General features: G+C 40.8%; 1 protein-coding gene across 1 annotated transcript in view; it reads left to right on the plus strand.

The window, feature by feature from the left end:
• Positions 1 to 9043, plus strand: part of LOC108297580 — a 31492-nt gene extending 22449 nt beyond the window's left edge. The window contains exons 6-7 of the mRNA XM_037735454.1: positions 8411 to 8537; positions 8804 to 9043. Coding sequence (XP_037591382.1) covers positions 8411 to 8537; positions 8804 to 8937 — 261 coding nt within the window. The 3' untranslated portion in view covers positions 8938 to 9043. The remainder of the gene's footprint in view (positions 1 to 8410; positions 8538 to 8803) is intronic.
• The last annotated feature ends 704 nt before the right edge of the window (positions 9044 to 9747 follow it).

The raw sequence follows: 9747 nt of genomic DNA on the forward strand, positions 1-9747 counted from the left end.
TTTTAAGACAGAATCTTGTTTGTTGCCAGCCTGGAGTGCAGTGGCGAGATCTTGGCTCACTGCAAGCTCTGCCTCCTGGGTTCAAGCAATTCTCCTGTCTCAGCTTCCCAAGGAGCTGAGACTACAGGCGCCTGCCACCACGCCCGGCTAACTTTTATATTTTTTTAGTAGAGACAGGGTTTCACCATGTTGGCCAGGATGGTCTCCATCTCTTGACCTTGTGATCTGCCTGCCTTGGCCTCCCAAAGTGCTGGGATTACAGGTGTGAGCCACTGCGTCCGGCCTTATTTTATTTTAAATTGTTTTTAAAATTTACTTCTTAGATTGTTAATTGTTACAGAAAAACAGTTAATTTTTCTGTGTTAATCTTGGTCTTACAACTTATTGAATTTCTTTATTAGCTCTAATGTTTCCTTTGTGGACTCTCAAGGATTTTCTGTTCGTAAGACCGTGTTATCTACAAGTAGATACAGTTTTACCATTTAACAAAGGTGAAAGATTAGGGGATTCTCAGGTCTTTTCTGAACATGGGCCTTGTCCTAAATATATGTGTCATCATCTGGATTCCTAGGAGTATATGGAAGCTTTTTCAAAGCCCAAAAGCATCTCACTCTTCCTCCCAGGCTATTTTTATGTATCTGTTGTTCACCCCAACTGAACAACAACCTTTACCCCAAAGGTCACAGCTGGTTCATTTACCTTTAACTGATTTTAATAGGTGCCTGCCACATAGTCATTTCTCTGTCTGAGAGAGCTCTTAGCACTGGGGTTACTCTTTCGGCCACCACCAGACAGGGCAAAACAGACAACCCCAACTGTTTGAGAACCAGCTCTATTCTGCTCCCTCAAGCACTGGGAACCCACACCAGAAATACGGGATTTCATCTTAGGGACTGTTACAGAGTCAGTGTTATGGGCTGAATTGTGTCCTTCAAATTTCACCCCTTGCAGTCTCCACCCACAGTACCTCGGTTGCCTTATTTGGAGACAGATTCTTTATAGAGATAATCAAGTTAAAGCCAAGTCATGAGGGTGGGCCCTCATCTAATATGACTGGTGTATTAATTAGTCTGTTCTCAAGATGCTATAAAGAAACCCCTGAAATTGGGTAATTTATAAAGAAAAGAGGTTTAATTGGCTCATGGTTCTGCAGGTTGTATGGGTAGCGTGGTTGGGAAGGCCTCAGGAAACAACAACCATGGAGGAAGGTAAAGAGAAAGACACATCTTGCATGGCCGGAGCAGGAGGAAGAGAGCAAAGAGGGAAGTGCTACACACTTTTAAAGAACCACATCTTGTGAGAATTCAGTCACTATCATGAGAACAACAAGTGGGAAATTTGCCTTCATGGCCCAGTAACCTCCCACCAGTCCCCTCCCCCAACGTTGGGGATTACAGTTTGACATGAGGTTTTGGTGGGGACACAAATCTAAACCGTATGAATTGGTAATCTTTTAAAAGGGAAATTTGGACCTATAGATAGGTACAGAATGAAGACCATGTGAAGACACGAGGAAGGTGGCAGTTTACAAGCTAAGGAGAGAAGCCTATAACAGGTCCTTCCTTCAGAGCTTTCAGAAGGAAACAACCCCCCTGACACCTTGACTTTGGACTTCTAACCTCCACATTGTGAAAAAATACGTTTCTGTCATTCAAGCTGCCCAGTCTGTGGTACTTTATTATGACACCACTAGCAAACTTATACAGCCTGTGAGGGAGATGGGATGAAGGTGAGTTAAAACAACATGGATCTTTCCTACCGGGTTTCACCTGCCATTTTCCTGATTAAGATTTGCTTAGTTGCTGTAAACCTTTATCTGTTTTCCAGAATTCTAATAAATCTGCTCTGACTTTTTTTCTTCCTTTTTGTGTATGTGTGTGTGTGTGTGTGTGTGTTTCTGTGGAGCAATGGGCCCTGGGAGTTCGTACCACTGATATTTTCCCAGACTGAGGTCTGTCACCACTATTTTGCAGGTATTGAGTTAGTTGATCTTTCTGCAGCACCTGACCTGTGCCTGTTTTCTGCACAGCCTCTGCTGCTGGTCCCTGTGGCACCACACCACCCTTTCCTCTTACCTTCCTTCTAATGATGTCTCTTTCAAGGAATATTTGCAACCTCATGGTAAATAACGTATCTCCCATGTATTGGTTTTCTATTCCTGAATGTAACAAATGATCACAAATGTGGTAGCTTAAACCAACACACATTTATTATCTTAGAGTTCTGGAAATTAGGAGTCTGAAATTAGTCTTATAGGACTAAAATCGAGGTGGTGACAGGACTGGTACCTTCTGGAGGCTGTGAAGGGAAAATCTGTTTCCTTGCTTATTTCAGGCTATCATGGACCCTTCTTCCATTTTCAAAGTGCTTGGTGACTTCAGTCAGCCTTTATCTGTAAATTGCCTTCTCATCTGTAGTCATATGTCCCTCTGACTCCCCATAAAAACAGGCAATTACATTTATGGCCCACCTGGATAATCCAGGACAGTCTCCCCTTTTAAATCACATCTGCAAAGTACTTTTTGCCATTTATGATCATAGTCACAGGTTCCAGGGATTAGGACTTGGATATCTGTGGGACCCTTGTTCAGCCAGCCACACCTGGGTTTTGATCCTTGACTCTCTGTTCTATACTATTTACATACGTACATTGGCTTCTTACTCTGTTTGTATAAGTACACGGAGATGTATGTTTGTATCATGGAAGAGTGTATATTTTTGTTTGTATGTATATATAAAGAGTATATATTTTTGTTTTTTTAGAATTGTATAGCCCATCCATTTGGTATATATGTTACTGTAGCTTGTAAAAAAAATTTAATATTGCACTGAAGATCTGTCCAAGTTGATTAATAGTTTATTCCTTTTTATTCCACATACTCTGAGACCATACTGCATTTTAATTATCCATTTTTTCATTGAAAGGTACTAGGTCATTTCCTTGTTGTGTGTAATACTTCAATAAACATCCTTTACTTTGTCTCTGCATAAAGAGCAAGGATTTCCAGGTTGGGCATGGTGGCTCACACCTGTAATCCCAGCACTTTGAGATGCCAAAGTGGGAGGATTGCTTGAGCCCAGGAGCTTGTGACCAGGCTGAGTAACATAGGGAAACCCTGTCTCTACAAAAAAAAAAAAAAAAAAATTAAAAGTTACTTGGGCATGGTAGTGCATGCTTCTAGTCCCAGCTAATCAGGAGTCTGAGGCAAGAGGACTGCTTGAGTTTGAGGCTGTGGTGAGTTATGGCAAGCCACTGCACTCTAGCCTGGGCAACAGAGCGAGAAAGGATTTGAAGAGTTACTTGATACTACCAGTTTGTCTACCATATTACCATATCGCTCTCAACAGCTGTTTATGAAAGTAACACTTTCTTTACCTCCTTCCTAGCAATCGATATGGTCCTATTTTAAAGGTATGGCCAATCAGGTGGATAAAGAAAATCTCATTGTTTTAATTTGAATTTCTCTGATCATAGGGTTGAACCTTTCAGTTTTCTTTTGTTCATATACCTTGTGTATTCTTCTACTGATTTTTTTCTATATTTCTTACTAATTTATAAATTTGAAATCTTTTATAGTAATTTGTGTTTTCTCTCTTTTTTTCTTTTTTTGAGATGGAGTTTCCCTCTTGTTGCCCAGGCTGGAGTAGAGTGCAGTGGCATGATCTTGGCTCACCGGAAACCTCCGCCTTCCGGGTTCAAGCAGTTCTCCTGCCTCAGCCTCCCGAGTAGCTGGGATTACAGGCATGCACCAACACACCTGGCTAATTTTGTATTTTTAATATAGACAGGGTTTCTCCACATTGATCAGGCCGAGCTCGAACTCCTGACCTCAGGTGATCCACCAGCCTCCCAAGGTGCTGGGATTACAGGCATGAGCCACAGGCATGCTTACTGGCCATGTTAGTGTCATCTTTTGTGAAATGACTGCTCAGATCTTTTCCCCCATTTTTCTATTACGTTGTCTTGCTCATATTGATTTTAGAAGTATTTTATATATTCTGGTTATAGTTGCTTTAAAAGTTTGATATGTTGTCAATATTTTCTTCTATCTGATTTGCTTTTTTTTTCTTTTTGCATAGCTGTCTCTTTTGATTAATTGACGTTCTTAAGATGGTACAGTTTATTTCAGTCTTCTTTATGGTTAATGCTTTTGTGTCTTGCTTTAAAAAAACCTTTGCTTGTGAAAATAGTTACCTGTTATCTTCTAGAAGTTCTGTTGTTTTTACTCATCACATTTTAACCTACAATTCATCTGGAATTGATTTTCACATATTGTGTGAGATTGAAGTCAAGTTTTTCCCATATTTAAACCCTTTTAATCAGCACAGCTTATTGAGACTGTACTTCCCTCACTCCTCATCTGTGAAATTTTTATTTATTTATTTATTTTGAGACGGAGTCTTCCTCTGTTGCCCAGGCTGGAGTGCAGTGGCACGATCTTGGCTCACAGCAAACTCCACCTCCTAGGTTCAAGCAATTATTCTGTCTCAGCCTCCCGAGTAGCTGGAACTACAGATGCCTGCTACCACGCCCAGCTAATTTTTGTATTTTTAGTAGAGACAGAGTTTTACCATATTGGTCAAGCTGGTCTCAAACTCCTGACCTCAGGGTGATCCACCCACCTCGGCCTCCCAAAGTGCTGGGATTATAGGCATAAGCCACCGTGCCTGGCTGGCTGTGAAACTTTTAAAAAACAGGCATCCATGTTTGTGGGTCTGTTTCTAGACTGTAATTTTTTTCTATTGGTCTTTCAATTTATTATTATTATTGTTATTATTATTATTATTATTATTTGAGACAGAGTCTTGGACTCTCACCCGGCTGCAGTGCAGTGGTGCAATCTCAGCTCACTGCAACCACTGCCTCTCAAGTTCAAGTGATTCTTCTGCCTCAGCCTCCTGAGTAGCTTGGTTTACAGGCATGCGCCACCACGCTCAGCTAATTTTTGTATTTTTAGTAGATACGGGGTTTCACCTTGTTGGTCAGGCTGGTCTCAAACTCCTGACCTCGTGATCTGCTCACCTTGGCCTCTCAAAGTGCTGGGATTACAGGAGTCAATTTATTATTTCACCAATATCACATTATCTTAAATTACTCTATAATAAATTCTTATATCCACTAGTATGTTAGTTTTCTATTGCTTCATTATAAGTTATCACAAATTTTGCCACAAAACAACAAATTTATTACCTCAGGTTCTATGCATCAGGAGTCTGGGAATGGATTAGTTAGGTCATATGCTCAGGCATAAGGCTGCAACCAAGATACTGCCTGAGACACTAATCTTAATGGAGGCTCAGAGGCCCCCGGCTGCATGCACACGTGGCAGAGTTCATTTCCCGTAAATGGGAACCCATAATGGTTTGCTTCTTCTTAGAGGCCAGTAGGAACTTTTCTCTGATACTTTACCTTCTTCTTAAGGACTCACCTGATTGGGTAAGGCCCACCAAGACAATTTTTCTTTTGATCAACTCAAACTGATTGACGTATCTTAATTATAACTACAAAGTCCATTTGCCATACAATGGAGCCACAAGTCTTTCCCACACTAAAGAGGGGAGATTATATAAAGATGCAGGTCATTGAGGGTCATCTTAGAATTCTGCCAACCACAATTAGTGTGAGTTCACACACTCTTGTTCTTCCCTAAGACTGCCTTGGCCATTCTTGGTGGTTTAAAAAAAATTACTTTTAATTTACAAAATTTTGCCTCCATTCTTTTCTTTTTTTTTAAGACAGAGTCTCATTCTGTCGCCTAGGCTGGAGTGCAGTGGTGCAATCTCAGCTCACGGGAACCTCTGCCTCCCGGGTTCAAGCGACTCTCCTGCCTCAGCCTCCCGAGTAGCTGGGGTTACAGGTGCGCACCACCATACCCGGGTAATCTTTTGTATTTTTAGTAGAGACAGGGTTTCACTTTGTTAACCAGGATAATCTCTATCTCCTGACCTCATGATCTGCCTGCCTCGGCCTCCCAAAGTGCTAGGATTACAGGCGTGAGCCACCACACCTGGCCTTTTGCACCTCCATTTTATGGTAATGAGAACATTCTTGGTTCATTGAATTTTTTTTTTTTTTGAAGATGGAGTCTCTCTCTGTTGCCAGAGGCTGGAGTGCAGTGGCATGATCTTGATTCAGTGCAACACTTGCCTCCTGGGGTCAAGGGATTCTCCTGCCTCAGCCTCCTGAGTAGCTGGGACTACAGGTGTATGCCACCACCCCCAGTTAATCTTTGTATTTTTAGTAAAGGCAGGATTTCACCATGCTGGCCAGGATGGTCTCAATCTTGACTTCATGATCTGCCTGCCTTGGCCTCCCAAAGCGCCGGGATAACAGGCCTAAGCCACCGTGCCTAGTCAGTTCTTTGAATTTCTGTGTATAAGCTTGATAATCAACTTGTCAATTTCCACAAAAATATTTGCTAAGCTTTTGATTGAGATTATCTTAGCTTTATAGGCCAATTTAGGGAGAATTGAGAATTTTGTAATATTGTGTTGTCCAATCCTTGAATATAATTTGTCCTTTTATTTTTAAAGATATTCTTTGTCTTTTAAAAGATATTCTTTTGTTTTAATTGAGAATACTTTATAATTTTCTATGTAATTGTCTTAGAAATATTTTGTTCATGTTTTTGATGGCACTGTAGATGATACTTTAAAACAATTCGTTGCTGGTATATAGAAATCCATTTGAATTTTTTTTTTTTTTTTTTGAGACAGAGTTTCGCCCTTGTTGCCCAGGCTGGAGTACAGTGGTGAAATCTCGACTCATTGCAACCTCCACCTCCCAGGTTCAAGTGATTCTCCTGCCTTAGCCTCCCGAGTAGCTGGGATTACAGGCATGTGCCACCACACCCGGCTAATTTTGTATTTTTAGTAGAGATGGGTTTTCTCCATGTTGGTCAGGCTGGTCTCAAAGTCCTGACCTCAGGTGATATGCCTGCCTTGACCTTCTAAAGTGCTGGGTTTACAAGTGTGAGTCACCATGCCTGGCCAAAATCCACTTGATTTTTATACATTGATCTTGTATCCAAACATTTACTGAACTCACAATATTTTGTAGATTCCCTTGCATGTTCATGCAGAATTATGACATCTACAGATATTGATAGCTTTATTTTCTTCTAATTTTTATAACTTTTTATATTCTTTTCTTGCCTTATTCCACTCACTTTTACACTCTGATTTATTTTTTTCCCTATTTTCCAGTTCTCAGTGTATGCCATGAGCATTTAGCAGCTGTTTGTGTTGCTAACCTGAGAATGGTACTCACAGCAGTCATCTCTTAGCTGGATGAGACAGTCCACTGGATTAAAGAAGAAAATATTCAAATGCCTACCTACATATATTATAATTAAGAAAATAGTGAAATTTAATACATAGATTAGCAATATGAGTTTATAAATCATAAATAAATAAAAAGGTTACCCAGGTTAGGGCCAGGTGTGGTGGTTCATGCCTGTAATGCCAGCACTTTGGGAGGCTGAGGTGGGCGGATCACCTGAGGTTGGGAGTTCGAGACCAGCCTGACCAGCATGGAGAAACCCTATCTCTACTGAAAATACAAAATTAGCCAGGTGTGGTGGCACATACCTGTAATCCCAGCTACTCAGGAGGCTGAGGCAGGAGGATCACTTGAACCCAGGAGGCGGAGGTTGCAGTGAGCCGAAATTGTGCCATTGCACTCCAGCCTGGGCAACAAGAGTGAAACTCCATTTCAAAAAACAAAGCAGAAGGTTACCCAGGATTGAAAAATGGCCAAATATTTTGGATACCCCTAATTCTATAGGAGCAAATCCAAAATTACTCGGTAACATTCCTGAATACCTCTATAGCTCTTTATCTTATCAGAGTTCCAAATAATACTCTTTTATGTGCTAATTGTTATTCTTTTAACTACATATGATAGCTGTATCCATTCTTATTCTGTTGTCTGCGTTCATGAATAACACTCTAGTTGTTTAAGAATTAAAACCTTTACCTCCTCAATGAAACCTAACCAAATAGCAGAAGTAGAACATTTCTTCCCCTTTGTAAGCTTAGATATCTTTTCACATCTTTTCACTATAGTACCTGTAACATCTTATTGTAGTTATGTGATTATATGTTTGCATCTGTTCATCAGATTATATTTTCCTTGAAAATAGTAACATTGTTTTAGTTGTCTTCAAATTCCCCCAAAGTACAATTCTTTGTGACACATAGGCACATGGTGGGACACCAATAACTTATCACAATGGTGAGGAATATCTTTTATGATTTCTCCTTCTCCAACCAAGTACAGTACAAAAGTAGACATCCCATAACACATTTTCTGATTAACTGTGAGTAGTGAACATTGTAATAGTTCTCATACAGCATTTATGTTTTTAAATTCTGATCACTTGAATTTGAATGTAATGTACTGTTTCAGGAATCCTTGTCATTTGAGGATGTAACTATGGGCTTCACCCAGGAGGAATGGCAGCATCTGGACCCTGCTCAGAGGACCCTACACAGAGATGTGATGCTAGAGAACGACAGCCCCATCATCTCAGTAGGTAGGAACTGTTTTTCATGTCAACTCCTAGTATGTACATCTTTTCTTAGTTGCTGAAACTTGTAGTAATTTTGTTGAGGTTAATGACATTGAACTTGAGATTCAGGGTATTAAGCAGAACTGTTTAGGGTTCTATAATGTTGCTGTTTGTCTTACTTTTTCCACACATGGTTGAAACTGGCTTCTGAAGTTTCATTTTCTCCCTCCTTCAGAGGCTCTGAAGTACATTAGCTTCACCCAGTTTCCATTTCATTTTCCCATTCACAGGATATTGCATCCCTAAACCAGAAGTGATCTTCAAATTGGAACAAGGAGAGCAGCCATGGATATTAGAGGAAGAGCTCCCAGGCCAGAAATACCCAGGTAAGTTAGCATGTATTAAGCAGAAAGGATACCAGTGACATGGTATCAATTCTTCTAATTCTCAAGAGTTTTCTTGGCCAGGCATGGTGGCTTATGCCTGTAATCCTAATACTTTGGGAGACTGAGGAGGGTGGATCACCTGAGGTCAGGAGTTTGAGACCAGCCTCGCCAACATGGTGAAACCCTGTCTCTACAAAATTACAAAAATTAGCCAGGCATGATGGCGGGTGCCTGTAATACCAGCTATTCGGGAGGCTGAGGCGGGAGAATTGCTTCAACTGGGGAGGCAGAGGTTGCAGTGAGCTAAGATCGTACCACTGCACTCCAGCCTGGGCGACACAGCGAGACTCTGTCTCAAAGAAAAAGAAGAGTTTGCTCATATGTTCATTCCTACTATGTGTCACTCAAGTTTCAGGTGCTGGAAATAGAGTAGTGAACTGAATTTTATCCATGATCTCATGGAGCTTACCTTCTGATTGGGAGAAAAAGATAAGGAACAAAAAATGACAACACTACCACACATGCACAAATATGCCAAGTGGGCATGTAAAATAGTAAGGAAATTAAAGAAGGTTAAGAGTGATGGAGTGTTAAACTTTAGAAAGGAGAATTGGGAAGGGCTTTTGGATGCTGTGAACTTTAATGATACGAGGGTGGGATTGAGGGGAGTCTTGATAGCAGGAGAAGCATCAAGTTCAGGGCACTGTGACGGAAGTGTGTGTGGTTTTGAGGACACACAAATATCAGTGTAGATTGACAGGAATGAGTGAGGCAAGAGTGGTGTGAGTTGATACTGGAGCAGTAATGGGAGCCCAAATTATATAGGGCCATATAGGCCGTGATAAGGA

Source organism: Cebus imitator, unplaced genomic scaffold (assembly GCF_001604975.1).
Source record: "Cebus imitator isolate Cc_AM_T3 unplaced genomic scaffold, Cebus_imitator-1.0 Scaffold815, whole genome shotgun sequence".
NCBI lineage: Eukaryota > Metazoa > Chordata > Mammalia > Primates > Cebidae > Cebus > Cebus imitator.